Source organism: Takifugu flavidus, chromosome 18 (genome assembly GCF_003711565.1).
Source record: "Takifugu flavidus isolate HTHZ2018 chromosome 18, ASM371156v2, whole genome shotgun sequence".
NCBI classification, from domain to species: Eukaryota; Metazoa; Chordata; class Actinopteri; order Tetraodontiformes; family Tetraodontidae; genus Takifugu; species Takifugu flavidus.
In genome coordinates this window covers 12,008,165-12,032,047 of record NC_079537.1, presented here as the reverse complement: position 1 = coordinate 12,032,047, position 23,883 = coordinate 12,008,165, and the positions used below count along the sequence as shown (strand labels likewise).

Genomic DNA, 23,883 nt, shown 5'->3' with positions numbered 1-23,883 from the left:
TGCCATTAGGCCACCGTTAACGTTATAATATGAAGGCAAATGGAATTTATTTTTACAAAGCGGAGCCGCCCGACTACAAACTGCACAGGGTCAAAAGACAAGAACATCACATCTTCAAACATTAGGTCCAAAGTAAAAAGGTTAACATGTTTTTTCCCTGGTTTCTTATTTCTGTTTTTTCATTATCATATTTGATCATCATTGATCACTTTTACAAGGAACCATTTTCAATATTCTCTGCTGTCTCAGTGGGGGCACATGTTCCGGTCCTCTCCGGACTTCCGGTCCTGTCTCGCTGCTCTTTCTTCTTCTGTGGTTTCAATCTCAGCAGCCTCATTAGTTTTAAATGATAAAAGTGGCGTTTTGACAGCACTGTTGGGTCACCGGTGTCCACAAGGGGGCGTCGGTGTCTCCTCAGCCTCCACATCTCTCTCCTCATTTCAAGCCTATGCCAAATTCCCTCCTCCTCCTCCTCTTCCTCCTCCTCCTCCTCTTCGTCTGCCAGTTCCCCCTCTCGAACCGTTTAGGGGAGCGATCATTCCCCGCCGTCGGTGTTTAGCGGCCGGGGTTCACAGCGTGAGCCGCAGGGAGGAGGAGGAGGAGGAGGAGGAGGAAGATGATGATGAACGGTAACCCGTGCGCCCGCAGGCTGGCCCGCCGCTCCAAGACCGCCCTGTTGGTCGTTGCCCTGGCCGTGCTGCTCGTGCAGACTCTCATCGTGTGGAACTTTAGCAGCCTGGATTCAGCCGGCGGGGACCGAGGAGCCAGAAGCCGGGAGAAGAGAGCGGATCGAGCCGGGGGGCTGAACAAAGCCGTCCGGGAGCCCCCGCGGAGAGGGCTGCTGAAGAAGGGCGACCCGCCGGCGCTGCACGGGAGGGCGGCCGCTCCACACAAGCTGCAGGCGGTACGTCTGAACATGGCTGCGTTGGTGCGTTTCTACACCTGTGCACCCTGTCAAAGGAGCGTTTTTTCCGGGGGGGGCAGCAGCAGCAGCATGGTCGCCGTGAGGAGATGCTGCTGAGGCGGCTGCCCCTGGTGTAGCTATCACGGATGAGTTTGTTAAAACGACCATTTACTGTCAAATATCTGCAGCCTTTTCAACTGTAGACATAAATTTAGCAGTAGTTTGAGTGACTGGGAGACTGGGGGGCTCCTAAACCTGCTCTTGGTGGTTTTCAGGGCCCTCGCTGGTGGTTTTCAGGGCCCTCGCTGACCTGACAGGTAGATGATCCTCCCGGCTGCACAGCCCAAGCTAAAACTCCCATTTCCTGTGTTTTCCCCACATTTTAATATCCTGCATGTGTCGGTGGGGCTCGCAGCACATTCCACAGCTCCTGTAACACACAAAAAGGTGTGACTTTGCCTTCCAGGTGTTCTCACGCGTTTTAAAGATGCGAACACCCTGTAGATGTTCTCCCGTAGGAGTGTGTGAGAGAGCAACGTTGATAACAGGGATTTTTACATCCCACCGTTACACTAAGCGTGTTCTCTGTCGTCTTCCCCTGTTTGTGCAAGCGTGTCGTGGCCCTGAAATGATGTTTGCTGTTAGAACAGTTGAGAAACAAAAGCCAACAGTGACTTTGTCAAGGGAGCAGTCAGGGAAGAATAAGCTCATTTTGAGAAAAGTCTTTCATCCAAATGCTCAGGTGTCATGTTGGGCTGATATTGCAGAATTCCTGTCTAGAAATGAGTTTGTTTGTTTTTTAATAATGGGAGAATGGACAGGAAGAGAAGTGGAGAGCAGCTAACAAAATTAGCATCAGGCTGGCTGCAACTAGTGTTAGCTTGTTAGGTCAACATGAGCGTCCTCAGGTAACACTGACATGATGTGTGTGTGTGTGATCTGTGTGCTGATCTGGGCACAAACAGTCCAAATAAACACACACACGCACACGTGCTTGCGCACACACACGCTCTTTGAAAGTGTGTGTGTCCAATCTGTGGTGGTTCACATCCTGACAGCCAGGTCAGATTAGATTAGAGGATCGGTCTGGATCAGGTTTCTCTGATGGGATTTATTTCCTAATCTTGTTTAGCCCCTTCAATAATCCCTAAATACAGTTTTCTCCGTCCCGCTCTGTGAGTGTGTGTTCTGATTGGTCCGGTTTATTCGGCTGGTGCAGCCATTTAACCTAAACGTTAGGTGTGATATTCCTCACAGGCCGTTGCTGACGGCTGATCTTTCAGGAAGCTTTTCGGACTCTTGGCTGATCTGCCAGCGTCGTTCTCCCTCATCTGCTTAAATGAATGAATCTGTGTTTTGTGGCGATAAGATTGAATCTTCTCAGCGTTCAGTAGGGTATATATATGTGTGTATAAACCATAATATGTCCTAAATCTGGCATAGATAGACATAATCCCCACACTAATCCCGGGGTGTCCTTCAAGTCCAGGTCCTGCTAACAAAACTGGGATTCACAGCGGAATCCCGTCGCTCTTAATGCTCCATTTAGCTTTACTTTCTGTCCATCTGGCTGCTTTTTCCCCCCGTTTTTTAGTGTCACCGGTTCTATATTTTCTGTTTCTTTTTCCTTTTCTTTGGGAGTTTTTTTTAATCCCCCTCATCCTCTTTGATTCCTCCTCAAAGGAAAAAAGCGACAGACACATTTATAGATGTGGAAAGACCAAAGCAGAGTCATATTTCTGAAGATCTTTTGGGCTTCAGATGATGATCATATCCTGAATTTTATAGCTTCTGGGTGGATTGAAAAGCAACCTCACATCAGATTTAGCTGCAGCCACAGAACTGTTATTGTTGCTTTGGTTGCATGTAGCATCTTAAATGTTTCTGCATGTGGAGTGTGGACAGGTCATTCGTAGGCTGCATCTAAGTGTCCTTGAGCAAGACCTCGAACCCCCAAACGCCCAAAATGTCCCCTGGAGTTGTGCTGCGTGAACGCAGACGGCCGATGTAAATTCAACAGTCTGTGAAGCAGCAACTTTGTCCTGAAAATGTAGCTGTGAGACTTTAAAATTGGAGCTATGGAGTTTTATACTGTTGTTGTGAACAGAAGTAGCCTGTGAGAACATTTCAAAGGTGCTCTACTGTGAGGCAGAAGATAAACAGGCTGGATGTTCCCACAGGTATGAGCAAACACACACACACACACACACACACCACACACACACACACACACACACACACACACACACACACACACAGGGCCATTGATGCTGTGTGAAGCCCTCTCTATGATTTGATATTAAAGCACACCCAACTTTGACCACTTTGTCTGGTTTCATCTTAATGATGATGATGATGATGATGATGATGATGATGATGATGATGATAATGCTGCTTGGCTGAGCCAGCTGAGCCCAAATAACTCGGTCCAAAATAGGAGGCAGGAATCTGCAGAGACTCTGAGGTGGATCCTCCTTAGTGAGCATGGTCTGTAATCAACAGACGTCGGAGCAACAGGTCTTTCCTCCACCCCCTCCCCTGCTCCGTACCTCTCTCCCTCTCTTTTCCTTTGTCTCTCGCCCAGGGGCCTGAGGGAACGGCCCTCTCTTCTCTTCTGTCGCCTTTATCATGGAGCAGCAGGAGGCCTGAACATGGAGAACACTCCAATAAGAACCTGCTGAGGAGGAGAGCAAGAAAGCAATGACTGTCTGTGTGTGTGTGTGTGTGTGTGTGTGTGTGTGTGTGTGTGTGTGTGTGTGTGTGTTTGTACAAGAGAGAAAGATCTGTTTTACACCTAAAATATTAACCACTCTCTCTCTCTCACAGTCACACACACACTCATGCTCACACACTCTCTCTCAGAGACACACACACACATTCCTGTGATATTACAGATGAGCCAATGAAAGGTTCTCAGAGAAGCAAGTGGCAAAAGCTGATATTACTGCTTCCCAAAAGGTTTTGTTTGTGTGTGTGGTGTGTGTGTGTTGTGGTGTGTGGTGTGTGTGTGTGTGTGTGTGTGTGGTGTGGTGTGTGTGTGGTGTGTGTGTGTGTGTGTGAGAATGCTTTATGCCTGACAGATATAGGCTGTTCTGTGGGATTAAAATAACCATCAAGGTTATTCTCTCTCTCTCTCCATCATTCTCACTCTCTCTCTAACACACTCATTTCACACACACACACACACACACAAACACACACACACACACAGTCGTATAATCACGTTCATTACTGTCCCGCTGTGGAGGTCAAGGTCAGGGCCACAGCTGCTGGAGGTCAAAGGTCTCTTCTCTTGTTTTCATTTCTACGTCCTCGTCTTTTCCTAGAAAGAGAAGCTGATGTTGGTGTGAAGCTTTTCTGCCTGTTTCAGATGAGAAGTCGAACCGAGGGGCTGTTTTCCTGACATTTTCCAATCCTTTAAAATGAGGGTTTCCAGACAATCCGTCGTTTCACACGGCTTTTATCTCCGCAGGACATCTACCGCTCCCACCGACCGAAGGAGAAACCTCCCCAGGACAGCAACAACAACGAGAACTCCGTCCCCAAAGATTTCGACACCATTGACAGCAACAGCAACCTGGGGGCTCGCTCCAAACACGCCAAGCACAAGCCGGACAAGGCCAAGGCGCAGAGCATGCTGGGAAAATCTGCCGTCCACGGCAGGGGCCACGCCCACAACCACACCTTCGGAAGCAAGCCCCAGCGGCAGGTGCCGACCGTCTCTGCGGCTCTGCAGGGATCCAATCAGGATCCGCCGTCCCAGCAGGTGGAAAAAATGGCCGTTGAGTTGCCGACCGGTTCCGAGCCGAGGAAGGAGCAGCCGCGATGCGAGATCAGCGGGAAGGAGGCTATTTCTGCCCTGTCCAGGGCCAAGAGCCGCGAGTGTCGGCAGCAGATCGCCCAGGTCTACTGCAAACACAAAGAGAGAGCGCTGATGCCGGAGAAAGTGCCCCGCTACTGCCCCATGGAAGGTGAGTCCTGGGCGCCGGCCGTTAGCGTTAGCGTTAGCATTCGTTCTGGCCTTTACTGGGGCAGAACTTCTCCTCCTGTGAAGGCAAAGGTCAGATGACTCGGTTCACATTCCCTGGTCGTGAGATACAGAAGCCAACGCAGATCATGGCGGCGCGGCCCACAAATGACAGGGCGAGAGGCCGAAGGGCCGAAAGTGAAAGAAAAGCAAGGCGGCCGCTTTGAAGCGGTCGGCCAAAAAAATGTTCTATCTAAAATTTACTCTTCGGGAACCAATTTTAGCCCGGTCCAACCACCAAGAAGGATCCACCCCCCCTCCCCTCCCCCGGATCTATTTCAGGGATGTAAAACATGAACGGTCACACTGAGGCTGCTCACCAGGGGGATGATGCCCACCGGCCTAATTACACCCTAATTAAAGAAGCGGTGTGTAGTCGTATTTCTGGAGTGGATGACTAATGACCTGCTTGTAGTCGTACTGGGCCATTTGAGGTTTAATTTTTCTGATTATAGGTTGCCCCCGATGATAAACTAGCCATTAAAATGACACGCAGAAGCTGGGACGCTGGCCCGATTCCACCCGAGTTTGGCTGATGTGTCGCGCTTCTGCGCCGACCCAGGCACGAACGCGTGACCCAGGCTGGACACGGCGTCACGCCTACGTCCTACGTCTGCACGGCGGTGCTGATTACAGTCATCTGTCCTCCAACGCAGCCTTGGAAGGTCACTAATTATGACGAGCAGGCCTCAACCCGTGCCATCTTTAGAGAGGAGCTTTAGGCTGTCGGAGGAAGGGGGGCAGATTTAGCTCCACCGGAACGTTCTGAGGAAAGATGAGAGTAAAGAGGAGCTCCCAGCATGCAGTGCAGGAGTTTCAGCGAGTGAAGTTGCTCTAGAGTGGATCCGATTCCGCTGCAACGGTGGATCGGTCGTTCGTGGATGTGTTGTTTGAGTTGACATGTTTTTCTCCCACATCCAGGTAAGGCTAACGTGAACGTGCAGTGGGACGAGAACCCTGGAGACGCCTCACACCCGACGCCCGTGCGCATCGCCTTCGTTCTGGTTGTGCACGGTCGGGCCTCCCGTCAGTTCCAGAGGCTCTTTAAGGCCATCTACCACACCTCGCACTACTACTACATCCACGTGGACCAGGTCAGGCCACCAAGGGGTTTCACTACTCCCAAAAATCTGGCTGCTTCTTCAACTCAAAATGGTTCCTTTTGCTTCTCAGAGGTCCAGTTACCTCCACAGAGAGGTCCTCTCTCTGGCCACCCAGTACCCCAACGTGCGGGTGACTCCCTGGCGGATGTCCACAATCTGGGGTGGAGCCAGCCTGCTGAATATGTACCTACAAAGCATGGAGGATCTTCTCAAAATGGCTGACTGGTCGTGGGACTTCTTCATAAACCTCAGCGCTGCGGACTATCCCATCAGGTGAGCGGATGGGGTGGGAGGATTGGGCGGGGGGGCAGCATATCAGGAGCCATTGTAAAAAATCTGAGGCCTCTCTGTGGATTAACTTCTAGGAATTATTCCTCTATGGGGTTTATCTATTTTTAGCCATCCTGCAGGATGGTCAGGCTGAAGCTGCCTGTTTGAAAATCCTTCTATTGTTTGCTCTTTTAAACCCCAGTAAGAGTCAGCCATCGCATCGGTTTTCTGCCAGAGTCAAAGCACATTGATGTGTTAAAGCACCGTTCCAGCTAATGAGCGCGGCTGCAGGTCTCGCGGGCCTTGTTTGTTTAAGGTCTTATGGATCCGGTTTCATGGCCTGCAGACCTCGCACGCGGGGACCGTGGATGGATCGGGAGTCTATCGCGTTAAAACAGAGCTGAAACGCTGCTCTGGGATTTGAGGGGATCCGTGTGGTTGTTGGAGCTCTGTTGGAGACGGTGTGTGGTGAACAGGCGGTGGCTACAGCAGTGAATACAGGAAGCGGGTCGTATATTAGGTCGCGTAGTTCGGAAACCTCTCGGCACGCTTTAGTTCGACTGATTTTCAGCCACAACCCAATGATTTTGCAGTGTTTCTGAGGTCCAGCCGTCATGTTTATTCCATCCTGGAATAAGGACGCAGCAGTTTTCCTCTCTTGGCAACGCGACTGTGTGAAGCCTCCAGGCTAAAATCCGCTCCACAGCCGTCAATAGCTGCGATGTCACCACAGCACATGGGGCGCTAGTCAGTGGAGAGGGCTGTGTGTGTGTGTGTGTGTGTGGGAGAGAGAGAGGCATTTTGGGAAAGCTTTTGATTCTAATGAGACTCTTTGAAATGACTTTTTGAGACACCGTCCTGCTGAATCTCCTCATTTAGCTCCGTGTTCTGCGTCACCTTCACTTATTTGCATCTCGGTTCACAGGCGTCGCCGTCTGCGCCTCCCACGTCCTGCACGATGCTGCGAGCTTCTGCTTTTGCCTGTTGAAACGGTGGGCAGCCGAGGGATAAATGGGAGCCGTGCAGGCTCATGCTGCGCGCACGCATCCCACAAACCGGTGCACAGCTGCTGAATGTTGTCCTCCAGCTGCACCGCACACTTAAAGGGATCTCTTCGATTACCTTAAATGGAAGACCTGTTTAAAAGGAAGGGAGCATCGTTTGGATATTTGACAGCATCCTGCTTAGAGTCGAGCCATTAACTGGACAAAAACCCTCAAAGATTTATCTGCCCGGATTAGCTGCTCTGCTTTATGTGTTTTCCAGGACTTTTAGCTTTTGATGACACTGATGTTTGTAGAGGAGTTGAGGAGAATATTTCAGGAAATGAAGCATTTGGGTTAGTTCAGGGAGGCCGTAGACGTGGAGGCCGCTCCACCACAGCAGCTGCGTGTTCACCGAGGCTGTAAATCAGCAGTTTAGCAGGAATTCACAGTCATCAAGACCTCTGAGCTGAAAACTGCCGGCTTTCTCCCTCCAGGACCAACGACCAGCTGGTGGCCTTTCTGTCCAAGTACCGAAACATGAACTTCATCAAGTCTCATGGCCGAGACAACGCACGGTGAGTCCACGCCTCTTCTACTTCTGCTTCTTCTCTCGGATGTTAAAGGTGGGGAACTTTAGTATGGGAGGGAGTCCCTCGTCCAGTCTGGAGTATGTGAAGGTACATGAAGGGTCTTCAGGGTCTGACTCTTGTTGCCCCCTCAGCTTCATCCGTAAGCAGGGTCTGGACCGTCTCTTCTTTGAGTGTGACACGCACATGTGGCGCCTCGGGGACCGCAAGATCCCAGAGGGCATCGCAGTGGACGGAGGCTCTGACTGGTTCCTGGTGAGCCGGCCTTTTGTGGACTACGTGGTGAACTCCCAGGACGAGCTGGTCAGCAGCATGAAGCGCTTCTACGCCTACACGCTGCTGCCTGCTGAGGTAACACGCCGCGCCGTTTCTTCAACCTGGCCGCGCCCCGGCACAGAGCCCCCTTTCAATCATATCGAATTGCTCTTCGCAACAGTCGTTTTTCCACACGGTGTTGGAGAACAGCGCCCACTGTCAGACCATGGTGGACAACAACCTGAGGCTCACCAACTGGAATCGCAAACTGGGATGTAAATGCCAGTACAAGCACATCGTGGACTGGTGCGGCTGCTCGCCCAATGATTTCAAGCCCTCGGATCTGCCGCGTTTCCAGGTGCGACTTGAATAACTTTTTCTTTCCCGATCCTTTATTTCGTTCCTGTTTCAACAATATGCATCAGCAATAAGGTGGGACTGAGTTCCTTGGGAAGTTCACCTCAGCATTTTCAATTCTAAATGCAAAAACAGCCATTTTTAGGTGCAATGAAGTGATCCAACAGAGCCGGTCTTGGGGGACTAAGATGAGTCCTCGTGGCTTCTGAGGGTGTTTTTTAAACTTCACTGTCAACTGTTTCTCTGTGTGATCTTTTTTTATCAAGCATAATAACGTGGCTGTGCAGGAGAACACAGGGAGTCCTGCTCGTAGGTCTGTTCTCAGGCCCTCGGCGGCTGCAGACCAGAATAACTTTCACGAATGATGACTTACAACTTACAACAACCACCTCCGTGGGCTCGGTGTTACGGCCGACCCGAGGACTGCATCTGTGGTCCAGCGGCCGATGGTTTGTGTAAGAAGAGCTGATTCTGGAGGCAGCTGTGGAGCGGAGGCACTTGGTATTTTTGGAGCTTTCTTGTGCTCGTGAGTTTTTCTAGGTTGTCATTATGGTAATACAGGGGTCTGACAACCAGAGAGATTTGATGTTCTTCAATGAAAGGGAGAGGAACACACACGTACAGTAGGCTACAGCTGATACACATACAAATATCAATTTCAAGGGCTCTTGGCAAGTATGCAGTCTTTGGTCTTCTTTCAAGGCTGAGATGTCAGAAAATCACCACTTGCTGCAGTTTGACAAGTGTGTTTGGCTAAAATGGGCTGGAGCTGTAGGCGCGGGGATTGTTTTAAGGTCTAAGTGCTCGTTCGTATCGGATCCACGTCTCTGAATATTCGTCTCGTGTTCCCAGAAGGCCCCCAAAATCCTTCCTGAGCCCGAAACTTGTGGATTTTCACTCTTGTCTTGTGTGAGGACACAGTTGGGAATCAAATCTAGCTTGAACACACTGCTCAGCGTCTCCGGCTGCGGCCCGGGGCACTCCTCGTGGTTTTCAGTAGTTTGGGGTTTCCCGGCTCTTCGCTGCTGCTGTGGTGCGGTCACACCCTCCCGATGACTTCACGAGCTGCGCCCTTCCTCCTCCTTTAGTGTGGACGGGCCAGCGAGATGATGAATGCACGCAGCTTTGACACGTGCTCTTTTAGCATCTTTTTATGGTTCTTGTGCCAGCTTGTCCCATTCGCCGTGTTTTCCTTAACTTCCCGTGCTGAGGCGTGCGCGTGTAGATTTAGGCTTGTTCAAATCTCCCAGCCTGCTCTCTGATAAATATGGCTGTGCGAACATGTGAGAAAGTCATTTGCCGCGGTGGTTTCATGGCGTCCGGCAGACCTCGCTGGCCATTCGTCCACCTCGTCTTTCCTGCGTCCCAAAGTTAATGACAAGGTGTGAGAGGGCAAAGTCATTCCTGCCCCGGCTGCTGCTGCAGCGGAAAGGCTGAGTGGTCCAAAGGCTCAGACGGGGTCGAGTCAGCCTGTCATCTGTAATAATGACCGTCATTAATGTGCCCTTTCATCCCCCGTGAAAAGTACAGAAGAACATCAGAGCGAACGCTGCAGGGCCTTGCATTGCGTGGAGGTGCAGTAGAACACGGAGGCCGATAACGGAGGATATTTTCCTGGTTTCCACCGTCCTCCTGTTGCGTCTCGCTCTCATCGTCCCGTCTGGGCGCCCTGTTTCTTTTCACACATGCAGCAAGCGTCCAGACCCACCTTCTTCGCCAGGAAGTTCGAGGCCAGCGTCAGTCAGGAGATCATCAACCAGCTGGACTCTTACCTGTTTGGTGCGTACCCCTCGGGCACCCCCAGCCTTCAGGCCTACTGGGAAAATATCTACGAGCAGCAGACGGACGGCCTCGCCAGCCTCTCAGATTCAGCCGCCAGCCACTACAGCGCCTTTGCCCGTATGGGCCTGACCCGCGCCGCCAGCTCACTGCAGGGCCACCCGAGCGACAGCAGCTGCAGGTACGACCGACACAAGTTCAGTCAAGCACAGATGAGCGCTAGTTTTAATGCTACGCCCTCTTTAGCAGCCTTTAGCTCTGCCCTTTAGATCAGTGTTATTACACTGATGGCAAAATGGACATGTAGAAAGACAGCTCACAACTTTTGGACATTTAAAGACGAAATAACGGTAACTTAGAGGCATAAATGTGCTTAATGACCGCTGGAATTTGGCTCAGTAAATTCAGGCCTTGTGCTCTTTGGTGGGAAGGATGCTGCATAACCGCTGCTGGGGGGGTGGGGTGGGGGAGTCTGGCCGTTGAAATGTGTCTTTCCATTACCGTCCCCTCCCATGGTGCTGGCGAGTCCAAATTAAATATTAAAGATAACTGGATCACTTGTCCTGGGGTACAGTTGGCCTACAGAGTCGACGCAAGCTGGTTTTTTCCATGTGTACGTGTGTGTGTACGTGTGTGCGTGTGTGTGTCTGAGGGACAGAGGAGAGATTGAGGTGGAGACCAGCAGCAGATACAAGGAGCCACTTGTTGCTGGAGTTCGGTGTGACTGGGTGGATTGAGAGGGAGGGGCGGCCCTGTAAGGGCGAGTGTGCAGGAAACACGCAGGAAGCTGCAACAAGACTCGTCTGTTTCCACCTAACCTGCGACTCAGCCGGGTTCGAGACCCTGGACGTGTGTAAAGTTTCCTTTCAGTCAGCACAGACGTGAATCGGATCGCCTACATTCTGATCCCCACCTTTCCCACCGCTGCTGGTTTACACTGATGCTGTTTGACCACAGAACCACAACACGGCCACAGCCAAGCGAGGCCTTAAATACTAACGCCTGCTGCTGGGAAGGTTTATGGGAAGGTCAGGGCGCCTTTTTAGACGCTTTCATTGTCTGGTGATGATCACAGAAGCTGCGAGGACCAGATGAGTAGATCTGTTGCAGCTTGAAACTGATCTGATTGTATTTCTTCACATTTGTTTAACAGAACAGATTTAAGTGTGTTTTAAATGGTTTATTATGAATGAGAATGCAGACGTGTGTTTCTCAGGTACACGGCTCTGGGCCACCCAGGCTCGGTCCACCTCTACTTCCTGTCGGACCAGTTCCAGGGTTACCTGGTGCGCCATGCGGCCACGAATCACGCCTCCACTCAGCCAGAGAGCCTGGAGACCTGGGTGACACCCAGAGACCACTTCACCCTGGCCAAACCCCCCCACCCCAACAACAGACTGCAGCACATCCAGGTCTCACACACACACACACACACACACACACACACACTGCACAATAAAGTGTCCTGTGATGTGTACACACGCTCTTGAAGCCATCAACCTCCAAAGTAATAGTCCAATTGTCTAACAGGCCTTTCGCCCCTCAGGTTGGGACAGACTGGGATCCAAAAGAACGTATCTTCAGGAACTGGGGAGGTCTGGTGGGGCCAGAGGACGAGCCGGTGGCCGTTCAGCGGTGGAGCCGAAGCCAGAGCAACCTGACGGCCACCATCGTGTGGATCGACCCCACCAACGTCATCGCCGCCACCTACGACATCTTGGTGGACACGTCCACTGAGGTCACGCATTACCGTCCTCCGCTCACGCTGCCGCTCAGACCTGGCGTGTGGACGTTGAGGGTGCTGCACCACTGGAACCCACTGGGCCAGACCAGCTTTGTGGTGGCGCCAGTAGAACTCCACCGGCAGCAGCCTTTACAGCAAGGTGAGAGAACTAAAGAGAATGAGAGGGAATTAAAGATGGTTGCTCCTCCCACAGTTATGTCATGAACCTTTCTGTTTATTTTAGTTGGGCCAAGTATTTTAAGTATCGTCCACAAACTGTGGAAACACCTGTTGAAACAATGTTTCAGGGGCTTAAGAGGGGTTAACAGCATGTCATTACACACACACGCACACACACACACACACACACACACACACACACACACACACCGTTTGGGGGAGGACAAACAAATCAAAACTGAAACCTTAGATGCTAATTCAGACAGAGGTGACCCCGGGGGTGCATGAGTGAGTGACTGGATACTGATGCTATAAATACTGTATATGTATGCATGACAGCTGTGACAGCAGGTTCAGAGTGTGTGTGTGTGTGTGTGTGTGTGTGTGTGTGTGTGTGTGTGTGCAGAGGATATCCATGAGTCTAAGTAAAGCCTTGTGTAAGTATAGTCTGTGAGGTTTCACTGGCTTGTGTCAGTCATGTGTGACCTGATTGTTTGTTTTATTTTTGCATCTTTGACTCCATCACTCGCTTATCTGGGGATTTTCTTGGTCCTCTCTTCAAAGTTTGAGAAGGCTTCTCCTTGTGAGCTGACTAATCTGACACAAGTGCACCTAACTGGATGGATTATTGTGGCGAGCAGGAATTTCTCCGCTGCTGCTGTATCCGTAGATTTTCTCATTTCTGTTGCTGATTTACCGTCTGAGCAGAGCAGCGGAGGTGGACATCGGTCATTAGAAGGTCTGAACCCCTGGCAGTCGAGGTGTGCTACTACACTCAGGGGAAAACACCAGGCAGAATATAGCGCTGAAACTGGGTTTGAATGCTGCTTGGGCTGAGGTTGTGAAGGCAGTTCCTGCAGGAACTAAAAGGTCCATAGTCCCTTCAGAGGGTCCTGGTGAGAGGTTCCTGGTAGCTTTAGTCAATGACGAGAAAGGCTCAGTCAGCTGTCAAAGATATGTTGAACCTGCTCAGACCTCTTCCTCTGTTTCTGTTCCCTGGTCCAGAGGACGCCCTGCGCTTGCACGGAGGTCCGGCCAGAAACTCCTACATGGAGCAGAGTTTCCACGGCCTGAATCCGGTGCTGCGGCTGCCGGTGAGCCTGGGCGCAGTAGAGGAGGCCGAGGCCAACGCCGGCCTGACTGGAGCGCCGCTGCGCCGGTGGCTGCACGGGCTGCTGGAGGGCCACTGGTCGGCCGCCGACGTCTGCTCCATGGGCCCCAGCGCCTGTCCCGTCATGCAGCGATGCCGCCTCACCGCCTGGAGCTCAGCCAGCCCCGACCCCAAGTCCGAACTCAAGCCGCCACGAGAGGACGGACGGATCAGATAGCGGTTGGAGACGGAGGAGCGCTGGTGAAGACAAGCGGCCGAAGTCTCGTCTGCGTATTTTATTTATTTCAATATGTGAAACAAAAGAGGGAAACTCTGGAGACAGCGACAGGAAGAATGGACTCATATTCCTGAGGAAAAGCCCTCCTGTGTGTGTGTGGGTGTGTGTGTGTGTGTGTGTGTGTGTGTGTGTGTGTGTCGGAAAAACTGCATACCTCTGTCTTACATGATAAGGAGCTGGAAAACAGACGCGGTTGCTCTCAGACGTGACTCCGCCAGCTGATAGATGCTGTTTTTGATCATTTCTTTATTGTAGTTTTCAAAGGTTCTAATTTAATTTAAAGGCTCCCGATGATCTTTTTATCTTCAAAGGCAGCGGCGCAATCACAGGATGCATCGAACGTTCGCAGCCTTTAACCTGTATTTAAGACAAATTGGCAATTTTGGTTTATTAGATAAAGACACGATCACGTGATCGGAGACTATTGGAGCTGAGCTGAAACGTAACGAGGACGTTGTCCGTCCGACGCGCCCGTGTTTCCGTTCCTCGCCATGTCTGACACCTTCAGACCACCTGAGACTTGACGTACGAGACGTCGCTTTGCTGGAACTCAGAAGAGACTCCTCTTGTTTTTCATTTTAACATTTTTTTTATTACTATTTAAAACTGTTGCGAGTGTGTGGACTGCTACGGGTGTATGCAGAGAGAATAATTTATTCATATTTGTAGATACGTTTAGTCAGTGACTAATGATTGATATGCTGATATTTGGTGCATCTGGTGACATGTTTGTTTTCCTTGAACAGAAATGTCTGCCTTTGTTTCTAAAGGCATTCACATAGTTGTCAGAAATAGATGAAGAAGAATGTTTTCATTAGATGATCGTCAGTGTTGAAGGTTTATAAATGCAAACGTTGGAAATTGGCCAAAGTAGGGGGGAAAATAATGACCTTCTATAAATAAACTACCATTAAAATGTGTTTAAATTCCGCAGTGCAGGTTCAAAATATTCCCATTTGTTATGAGACAGATGTAACTGGGACCAAACTGCAGAAAAACCAGCAGATACTGTCGGGCCATGTCCAGATTCTTCCGATTTGTTCTAGATTTGGGATCATTTACTGCAGGAAATTCTTGGATGTGTTGAAGAGATGCCTTCAATTCTTCACTATTCCTTCATTTAATGTAAGATTTTCTCTGCAGTATTGGCCTAATAATAATAATAATAATAATATAATAATAATATAGTATTATAATAATGTTAATAATACCCCCTAAACTCATCAAGTCAATTTAGTCCCACCAAATGTTATTTTTAAAACAGGGTTTCTTCCAGCTGACTTTTAAATTTAGGGCCATTTGATGTTCACATTGTATTATTTGTGATTTAAGATTTTGTAAATGACTCGGACACGATGTGTAGTTTTGTAAGAAGGTTGCTGCTCTTGTGCTGCGACGCTGCCAGAGGTCAACGTGATGTGATGTTGTGTTTTCAGAGGAGAATCCCAGTGCAGGTTTGTCTCCTCCGTACTTTGCTTTGCCCACAACTCTTTTTTTAATATCCAGTACCAACAACAACTTGTTTAGGTGCCACTTTCTTTCCTGGCTGATTTTATTCTTTATCCTCGTAATGTTGTGCCTTAACTGTTTCCCTCAAAATTCTTTAAAAGCATCAAAAAGAGTCTCAAAAGTCCAAAAACTTAAAAGACTTGTTTGGAATGCCTTATCAACAGCCTTGATGGTAGACAACTTTTGAAAATAAAGATAAATTTGAAAAAGAAAAAACAAATTCTCCCTTTATTTTGTGTTTCAGTACTTGATCCTCATTTTCTACGTCACCATGGTTTATTCTGCTCTGGAGGTCACATTCCACTTGTTATTGGTGGGCATCATGGAAAGTATAGGATCAATAACGACAGTTGTACCAGGGTTTGGCTGTTAAACTTTTATTTCAAATCTCCTGAGTCATTAAATGTTCCCTCAGCACAGGACTGATGGCTGAACCCAAGAGCTCCCACAGCCGCCAGTGGTGGAATCATCAATACCAGTGATCAATGGCCCACCGCTGAGAGCACAGAGCTGATCACTAATGTGCCCCAGCCTGGATTTGGGATTTTAAAAACGTTCTAGTTTGATAAACCTATGAGAAACATACAGAAGGTTGTTAAAGTTGAATGGCCATGTAATCCTCTAATGTTTAACTAAACAGTCTTAATTAAACACGTCTTCTGAATCACTTTACATTTGACGCCCCCACCACAGACACACACACACACCCATAGACACACACTCATGCACAGCTAAAATTTGCAGGTGATAAAATTGCGTCATTACGTCAGGCACTATTTTAACTCTGATAGATTTACAAGCTAAAAATACAGCAGTCCTCTGCAACTGCATCTTTCCTATGAGTCTTTCCTTAAATCTATCTCTCAATCAATTTAACGTTCAATCAAAAAGAAAAACCATTGCAACCGTGGCAAAAGGATGTAAAAACGTATCTTTATTTTAACGGCTCATTCCTGGAACGACTCGCTGCTGCCCCCTTGTGTTCACGGCTGCGAACTCCCGCTGCAGCGTCACGTGATCACGTTATATTTTATTATCAACTTCCAACGTGTTTTTTTCCCCAACAAACTACAGAGTTACAGCTGCAAAAGAATCACTAAAAAATATATGACAAAACTGAACCAACGACGGAGTCAAACAGGTCCGAACACCAGGAAAAGATCACAAACGTGATCCCCGGAGGAACCATTAGAGCCCGGTGCAGGTGATCGCGGAGATTGATTGGGTCAGAGGGGAGCACACGCAGGGGAAAAGGAAGCAACTTTTATTAGTGTTTAAAACCCCCAGTGAAAACTTTAGAGGACAGATTTCAGAGAACCTGACAACAACTGATCACACCGGTATTTGCAGGACGGTACACACACCTGAGTTCAGGTGGTACACGCAGGTAAGACCTGTCCAGATTGTAACAATACTCGGTGAGGAATGTTCAGTGGAAATTGTAATTGTTAACTGGAACATTGGTTTTCATTTTGCTACAATTTACCAGTTGTTTTTTTTAAAGGGATACATAAAATGGATGAAAAATGTATGATGAAAAATGGGCTAATGTTCCTGACGTGTGATTAGAGTCTGTCTGCTTGTCTGACGTTTCACTGCATGTTTGTGGTCCAAAGTTGGATTAATTCTACAATTTTGTCCAGATGACGTCAGAATATTAGAACAAATTACATTTTTATGTGATCTTTGACTGTCGGAGCAGCCCAAGTGAGAAGATCGATGCTGGAATGTTCCTCTCTGAGCTCACATGACTGACGTGACCATTGAGATCCCAGCCAGGCCTTGGGAGCTGCTTTATGGTGTAACTGGGAACATTCCATCCATAGGAAATGTACCAAGAGTGTTTTGTGCCGATTTGGTTGATAAAGGTAAGAAGCAAACTCTGCAGGCTGATAATTAAAATCCAGGTTTCAGAGGACAGTGAAGAAAAAGAAACAAGATTTTATTTTTTTATCTTTATTTTAAGGAAAATACAGACAGCAGATACTTGTCACATCTATATACAAACGAGTTTTGGGACGGCAGAATGTTGCCAGGTGAGGAGTGACGTGGGGGCGGGGCACAGGCAGGTGGACTGAACAGGTGGTCTGAAGTTCTGGTGCGTCTCTTCACTTCTTGGACAACTTGGCCTGTTTGTTTTTTGGCGGCGCCCATTTTAAACACATCGTGTCCACTGAGAGAGAGAGAAGACGCCATGAGACCCCGTGCTGCCTTGTTGCTAGGAGACAGGATTCCCAAGATGTCACAAATGGAAGGACTTGCCTGTGATGGGAGGTTTCTTGTACTGGGCACTCTTCAGGTGCTCTTCAACCAGTTTGGGCGTCACACAGATGACATGCTGACCCTTCCAGTACTTGACCATATTGAGCGACTGCAGGGTGCTGATGATGTCACTCTGAGTGATGCTGGTCATCTGGCTGAGGAGAAGGGGGGGGGGGTCAAAGTAATCACGGAAGCAAACAGGCAGACAGCACCTGTGTGTGTGTGTGTGTGTACCTGAGATCCTTGATGGACAGCGTCCCCCTGAAGTCTCTCAGGATCTCCAGCAGGACCCAGGACCAGTAGCTCCTGTAGCTCAGCTTTCCCAGGTCAGACAGGGGCTTCTCCGGAGAACCCACAGCACTTTCCAACTTTGACAGCTCGTAACCTGGTGACACAAACGAGCGCCCGTTTGGAAAAAGCCAGACATTCCATAGTGGGATGTGATCAACGCCCAGGACCATTGAAGACCACTTACTGAAAGCTATGAGGAACTTCCCGTAGCCTCTGCGTTGGTATGGCGGCAGCGTGAGAATACATGCGACATTGTTCCCATCCGGAGATTCTTTCTCCTGAAAACAAAAATAGACGTGGCTGTTTTCCCTCCTGGCTGTCTCTCAAGACGGGTCCCTGAGGTCTCAACTGTCCATATTACCATTGCTGCTCTAAAGAGACCCGATGCAGAACCGGCGTGAACAACATACAACATTGGTTTCTGCCCACTGGGAACGGGCCCTTACTTTGGAGAAGTAACCAACGATGTGCGCTCCGTGTTTGTTGACTTCGGTCAGGATGTAGAAGATAAACGGCTCCACGTCGAAGTAAAGCGTCTTGTGGTCGAGGAAGAGTTTTGCTAGTAGACAAAGGTTCTGACAGTAGATCTGCAAAGAGACGTTAACGAACACGTCACCCTGAACCTCAAACGGATTCTATTCTTGACCCGAGGCACATTTTCAGGCTGGTCCAGTCCAAAGGAGCTGCTGACCTTATGATCACGACCATCCACTTCATACACCGATATGTTACTTCTTCTGTAGATTTCTTTGCCTGGAGGCTGCTTCCACTGACAGTGAGACTGAAAGACAAAGATGTCAACTGATCACCGTCTCATCTTTGGACTCGGCTTTAGGATGCAGACATTCCATGGCTGCAAAATTCCCTTCCTCCTGAGCTAATGTCGTTAAACACTGACCAGGTGGTATCTGAAGGTCTTCTCATACTTCATGTACTTAAGGCAATACTCGCAAATCCACAACTTTGGCTGCTTGCCGTAATCCTCTGGAAACGGTGAGAAGTACCAGGCGTCAATCTCAAAGTTCCCTATCTGGATTTTGTCCACATACTTCACTTTGGTGATCTGAGAAAACAGAGGGACGCAGTCACGCTTTGCACCAGAAATGGGACGAATAACGACAGAGGAGCAACAAGATCAGACTCACAGCTTCGTGCTCCTTCTCCAGGGCAGCAGTCGTTGGGTCCATTTCTGCATAGGTCTGTGGAGAAAAGCCTCACTGTGATTCAACCCCTCAAAGCACAGTCCTGGAAGCCAAAGGTAGTATGCAAGTGACCTGCCTTCTGTACGTGGTTGATCTCGTCGTGTTTGCGCTTCTGGTTGCGAGTGATCTTCCTTTCCGGCTGTTCGCCCAAGTCGCCGATGCCCCCGATCTCGGTGCTCTTCCTCACCGCGTCCTTCACCGTCTTGGTAAGTGCCAAACGTGCCTTTCCCACCCATTCGTCCAGGCGTCTGTTGACTGCATAAAGGACGGCAGATCGTTGCATGATGGGATAGAGATGCAGGGGTGAATTGGGGTCACGGGCACATCTGTCGTGTGTAACGTACTCACATCCTACGTAATGAACGTAGAACTCCTCTCTGCCCTCCTGTTCATTCAAGCGAGACTGGATAACCTCCGCTGTATCTGCAAGCAGGACAAGGAGGAATGTCCACAAGTACTGAGACTTTAGTCCAATAATAACTATCATGGAACTGTACAGTAACAACGATATATGTAAAAGGAGGGGAAAATCCCTTTATTTACTGAATAATAGGAAGCATGAAAATGGCAATCACACATAAACTCAAGTGTCCCAGAACCCAAAGAAAATATCGATAAACTGTTTGTTGTTTTTAAAATGATTAAATCAAACCACCGAAGACAGTTTATTTAAACTACTGTGCAGTGGATAGAATTCACTCACGCCATGTTTTATCAGCTCGTTGGCATAAATACGTCTCTCCGATGTCTACCGACACCTCCTGCTCCCTGCCGCCGCATAACACTCCGCCTCCATCGGGCGTGTGCTTACTACTCGAGCCCCCGGCTTCACGGCCACGACCAATGGCCTCGGCCTCGTCCTCCTCCCCGCCACTGCCATTAGACGAACACGCAGCCGGAATACTGCTGTTCAGCTCGCTCTCCACATTACTCGAATCCATGTCTACGTCCATTCTGGACTGAGGGGCTTTTTGGTGGCTGTAGCTTCTGTGTAACTCGGTCCCGCCGGTCATAACATCCGCCGTTTTGAAAACAACAACACGCCTCTACGTGCGTGCGCGCAGATTCAGATGGGTTGGCCCGCCATAAAAATGGCGTAGCCCCGCCCCATTCTGAAGACCGGAAGTGCCTGCTACAAAACCTACAACTCCCATAAGCCCTAGCGACGCACCCTTATTTTCTTCCTACCACTCTAATTGTATTTTTCTTTAATCAATTACGTTTCGTTCAAGCTGACTTTTCATAAATGGTGACTTTATTTAAAACGTGTACATATACACTTCCTTGATTTAGCATTGTGTTCAGTAACTGGACTTGCTGTTATATAGATGCAGTTTAGTCTTTTGTTGACAACAAATATCACCTGTTTTAACCGTAATGGGCTCTTAGTGGTTCAAAGATCAAACCTCCTTTGCTGTCAAATGGTAAATGCACTGAACCAGGAGCCAAGAACAGAACAGTACAGACTTACATCCAAAGAATATTTAATTCAGTCTTTCAAGTAAGGGTTCATCACAACACAAAGCAACAGCCATCTGTATTTCATATTAGAGTGCATATTAGCGCCAGTTGTCATCGAGCAGGAGAACAAAGATGTGGGGTCATTTATTGTGCACGGCTTTAACGGAATTAATCTCATGATGGAGGAACACACACGTTTTTTGATAAGCCCTCCGGTCGCCCTTTGTCATAACACCTCCTCTTGTCCCCTCTCTCGGTCCACCACTTTGTGCTGGAAGCCCCTGCTGTACCCCCTGCGGTGCCCCCCTCCTCCTCTGCTGTGTCCTCCCCTGTTTCTGGTCGCTTTTGCATCCCAGTGGTGGGGAGGCCCGGGAGCGCCGCTGTTTGGCACAGACCGGTGCGAACCGCTTCTCCTTTGACGGTGGCCGCGGCTGTCCGGAGCATCTCCTGCACGCTGAGCTTTTGAGGCTGCCTGGATCGCGGGCTGACTGTCCGGAGACGAGGCTCCTGGAAACTCCCGGTGCTCCGGAGAAAGACCGCCGTCCGGCCTTGGCGGGCATAATCCCTCGACTAGTTGCATTGGCTGAACGTCGCTAGCCTGAGCTTTGGCTCTCTCCGACTGCTCTGTGCAGTTTGAAGACAGACGCAGCGTGTTCAGGTGATCTGTGATGGGGGGGCCTCTGCGGTGCTGTGGCCTCCTCTGGCCTCCTCTCGTGCGCCCCCTCGAGGGGTTCTGGTGCCTGTGGGCCTGGCTGCCTCTACAGTGGGAAGATCCTGGTGCAGGCTGGTCGACTCTTACGCCAGTGGCCTCAGAGGAGACCTGTGAGACAGAGGGTCCGGTGGGGGTCGAGGACCCGTCCACCTCTGGGCTTCCATTTTCAGCAACAGTCTGGGGGGAGTGAACAAGTATCAGGGTCAAAAAGGAAACGATTTGGTTCGTGTAAGTTCCACAAATGGTCTCGTTCTACTTTCCCATCAACCAGAACCGAGAACTCCTCTCACCTCGTTGATATGGATGAGGAAACGGTTGGACTCCACTTCCGGGTCGATGATTCCACCTTTAGACCTCTGCCTCTCCAGCAGCTTCTTGAGCTCAACCCACTTCTGCCTGAAGCTTGAACTGATTGCTGCCTCGTCCACCTGGGAGCACAAGTCTGATTTCTGTTCTGATCCTTTCATGAGGTTCTGACAAAACCCAAAGTGGTTTTACCTCAGGCAGCTGTGGCGCAGGAGCAGACAGAAGCTGATCCACATCGTATATCAGAGGCTCCCTACACACTGGACAAACCACCGTCAGGTCCTGTGTCAAGGATCAGATGTTATAGAGCTTTTCAGGAAAGAAGTGTGAGAGTTTACAGACCAGAACACTTCAGACCTGACAGTCCATCCTGGTCCTGCTTTTGTCCTCTTCCAGCTCCTTCTCCCTCTGGCGGAGTTCGCTCTCTGAGTGGCGGACGTAGCGTCCCAGGCAGTGACAGTGGAAATAATGGTAGCAGCTTGTCTTGGTGAATGCCTCTCCCTCCTGAGGACCAGAACAACATCAGGAAAAAAAACCCTACAAACACAGAACTGTCGTGTCCGTTCTACTTTCTAAAGATCAAATATTTCAGTTTAAACAAATACTCAAATGTGAGAACACTGATGGGGAAAAGCCCACCTTAAAGTCATACAGGCATATAGCACAGCTTCCATGAGGAATATTGCTTTCAGTCAGGATTTCTTTAGCTTTCTATAGGAGACGATGCAGAAAATAGATTATCAGCCACAAAAAAATCAGGTTCTTCTGAGTGACAAACGACAGACACACAGTTATTACTGACCTCAATGAGCTGATACAAAACAGGCGACCCCAGGCAGGACTGAGCCTCCAACTGGAGGCACTTTTGGACACTGACAGGAAAAAAAAAAACACCACACTATGATGGGGAATTTCTAAATGGAACAGCACTGAGAGGGAAACAGCCTGTACCTTCAGGAACTCACCTGCTGAGCTTCTCATCAGAAAGTCCTCGAGAGTTTTGAATGGAGATGCTGGGGGAAGTTAAAGGATACTGCAAGAAGAAAGCAGGGTTATCAGCAGATGTTTACTGACACCCTAACATGTCTGCAGGAGGACATACCTGCTGATCCAGAGCCAAAGTCAGCGTTAGTCGGACGAACTGGGAGACCGAGTCCTCAGCCGTCGATGGGTGCAGGACGAGGCTCACCTCCCAGCCCCTGGAAGATACAGACCCCCCAGCAGTGTTTACGAAACAGACAAAATCCCAGCAGTGAAACATGTCAAAGCAACAACAAAATTCAAAGTCAAGGTCCAAACGAGGTTCTGTTCGGTTTAAAAGAACCACAGCTAATAAAGCAGAGTAATGTGGGCTAACGTTAAAGCTAGTGACTGTCACCTCACCCGTCTTCTCTCCTGTCCACAAGAAGTTCGTCCAGATAAATCGACTGCAACACCTCGATTTCAGACTGCACACTGTGGGGAAAAGATGCACTTAGCACACGTGTTGGAGCATTTCCCATTTATTCCCTTGTTAAGAAGTGAGCTAACGTTAGCTTGGTAGCGCAAGCATTGTTTTGCTAGTGAACGTTAGCCGTAAGAGACCTGTTCGAATCGGTCGGGTTATGGTTATATGACTTTCACGTTCATGAATATACCAACTACAAACTCTTCTGTACTGTTTGGGGTTTAATGAGCAGATTTAGACATGCTGTCAACAAACTCACTCGCACTCCGCAGCCATGATGACGTTTCAGCGTGAACTTGCGATTGAAATCTGAAGAAAACTCAACTTTCGCAGCTCAGTCGGCGTTCCGAAACCAATAAACGACTTAAACTTATTTCGGCGTATTTTAACCGGTCGCCGGTAGTTAAATAATCTTTCTTTAACCACTTCGTCTTTATTGAACTTTGAAGCCAGCTGACGTCCACGATTTTGCGTTGCTGTCATATTCCAGTTCAATGGTCCTTTAAAGTCATTAAGACTGTATTAACCAACATGGACTGAAATCACAGCAAAATGTAATGTAATTTCGATAGCAATTATTGATTCTGTTGCACTACTGTTTTTTTTTTTTTTTTAAAAACTATCTAATGTCATCGGACGTCGGTGCTAATTCAACTGACAGACGCTTTCATTATTCATATTTCTTTCATTTAAATTGCGCATGTTTACTAAAATCATTAAATGCCCATTAGATAGTCAGAAGTGTAGTTTGATACGGACCAGAACTACAATATTACCGCTACTCACAACCGGAAGTGTGATCATACTTCCGGTTGTCTTCCGGCTCTAACTTCGGACTGTGTGGGTGTCATTTCTGTTTGGCCACTAGAGGGCACACTTGTAATTATCGCTGCCAATAAGTACGGTCATTATAGTATAAATTAAGGTCATAGTATTTGTTTATAGACATGTTGTCATCAGCAATACGTGTTATGGGTATTAAATGTCACTTTCAATTCTATCTAATAAAGTCTAACAGTTTGTAACTAGGTAAAAAGTCACGCGAGTCCATTCACTGTCCTGGTCTTAATTATAATTAGTTCTGGAGAATTACAATGCGATTACGAAAGACAATGGCAATATTGTAATTAAACA

The 23,883-nt window shown here is 48.8% G+C and overlaps 3 protein-coding genes and 1 long non-coding RNA gene across 5 annotated transcripts; 2 read left to right on the top strand and 2 right to left on the bottom strand.

The window, feature by feature from the left end:
* The first annotated feature begins 103 nt into the window (after positions 1-103).
* Positions 104-15,288, top strand: LOC130515577 (xylosyltransferase 1-like). Its single transcript, XM_057015919.1, has 11 exons — positions 104-904; positions 4,377-4,875; positions 5,853-6,025; positions 6,105-6,307; positions 7,785-7,865; positions 8,012-8,228; positions 8,314-8,490; positions 10,181-10,449; positions 11,485-11,680; positions 11,815-12,151; positions 13,177-15,288. Exons 1-11 carry the CDS (start codon positions 617-619, stop codon positions 13,497-13,499), a joined length of 2,763 nt encoding a protein of 920 aa, XP_056871899.1. The 5' UTR covers positions 104-616; the 3' UTR covers positions 13,500-15,288.
* An 816-nt stretch (positions 15,289-16,104) lies between these two features.
* Positions 16,105-22,697, top strand: LOC130515603 (uncharacterized). The gene is made up of 3 exons (XR_008947219.1): positions 16,105-16,455; positions 16,771-16,936; positions 22,395-22,697. It is a non-coding gene; the product is annotated as an uncharacterized LOC130515603 (long non-coding RNA).
* Positions 17,009-19,918, bottom strand: kat8 (K(lysine) acetyltransferase 8). 2 transcript variants are annotated; one of them, XM_057015962.1, is made up of 11 exons: positions 19,527-19,918; positions 19,172-19,246; positions 18,900-19,078; positions 18,767-18,820; positions 18,520-18,684; positions 18,313-18,402; positions 18,068-18,208; positions 17,806-17,899; positions 17,565-17,715; positions 17,331-17,485; positions 17,009-17,241 (listed from the first exon to the last, which is right to left on the bottom strand). In XM_057015962.1, the coding sequence occupies exons 1-11, from the start codon at positions 19,834-19,836 to the stop codon at positions 17,177-17,179; spliced, it is 1,479 nt and encodes a 492-aa protein (XP_056871942.1). In that variant the 5' UTR covers positions 19,837-19,918; the 3' UTR covers positions 17,009-17,176. The 2 variants fall into 2 exon arrangements, 1 of the variants encoding a protein (XP_056871942.1); XR_008947218.1 differs by having other exon boundaries at positions 17,124-17,241; positions 17,331-17,481.
* rnf25 (ring finger protein 25) lies at positions 20,291-23,705 on the bottom strand. Its single transcript, XM_057015963.1, has 10 exons — positions 23,009-23,705; positions 22,686-22,757; positions 22,405-22,501; positions 22,268-22,335; positions 22,105-22,174; positions 21,942-22,013; positions 21,660-21,806; positions 21,495-21,584; positions 21,287-21,424; positions 20,291-21,173 (listed from the first exon to the last, which is right to left on the bottom strand). Exons 1-10 carry the CDS (start codon positions 23,023-23,025, stop codon positions 20,511-20,513), a joined length of 1,434 nt encoding a protein of 477 aa, XP_056871943.1. The 5' UTR covers positions 23,026-23,705; the 3' UTR covers positions 20,291-20,510.
* Positions 23,706-23,883: the final 178 nt, after the last annotated feature.

Bases quoted from the DNA above. Each gene is read 5' to 3' on its own strand.
- kat8 (XM_057015962.1), bottom strand. From the start codon at position 19,836: ATGACCGGCGGGACCGAGTTACACAGAAGCTACAGCCACCAAAAAGCC. The intron at 19,079-19,171 runs GTGAGTACGTTA...TCCTTTATGCAG, and splicing joins CTACGTTCATTACGTAGGAT to TCAACAGACGCCTGGACGAA. The intron at 18,403-18,519 runs GTCAGTGTTTAA...TTTGTCTTTCAG, and splicing joins AGACCTTCAGATACCACCTG to TCTCACTGTCAGTGGAAGCA.
- rnf25 (XM_057015963.1), bottom strand. The intron at 22,014-22,104 runs GTCAGTAATAAC...CGTCTCCTATAG, and splicing joins TTTTGTATCAGCTCATTGAG to AAAGCTAAAGAAATCCTGAC. The intron at 21,425-21,494 runs GTAAAACCACTT...TTGTGCTCCCAG, and splicing joins CTGCGCCACAGCTGCCTGAG to GTGGACGAGGCAGCAATCAG.
- LOC130515577 (XM_057015919.1), top strand. From the start codon at position 617: ATGATGATGAACGGTAACCCGTGCGCCCGCAGGCTGGCCCGCCGCTCC. The intron at 4,876-5,852 runs GTGAGTCCTGGG...TCCCACATCCAG, and splicing joins CCGCTACTGCCCCATGGAAG to GTAAGGCTAACGTGAACGTG. The intron at 12,152-13,176 runs GTGAGAGAACTA...TCCCTGGTCCAG, and splicing joins GCAGCAGCCTTTACAGCAAG to AGGACGCCCTGCGCTTGCAC.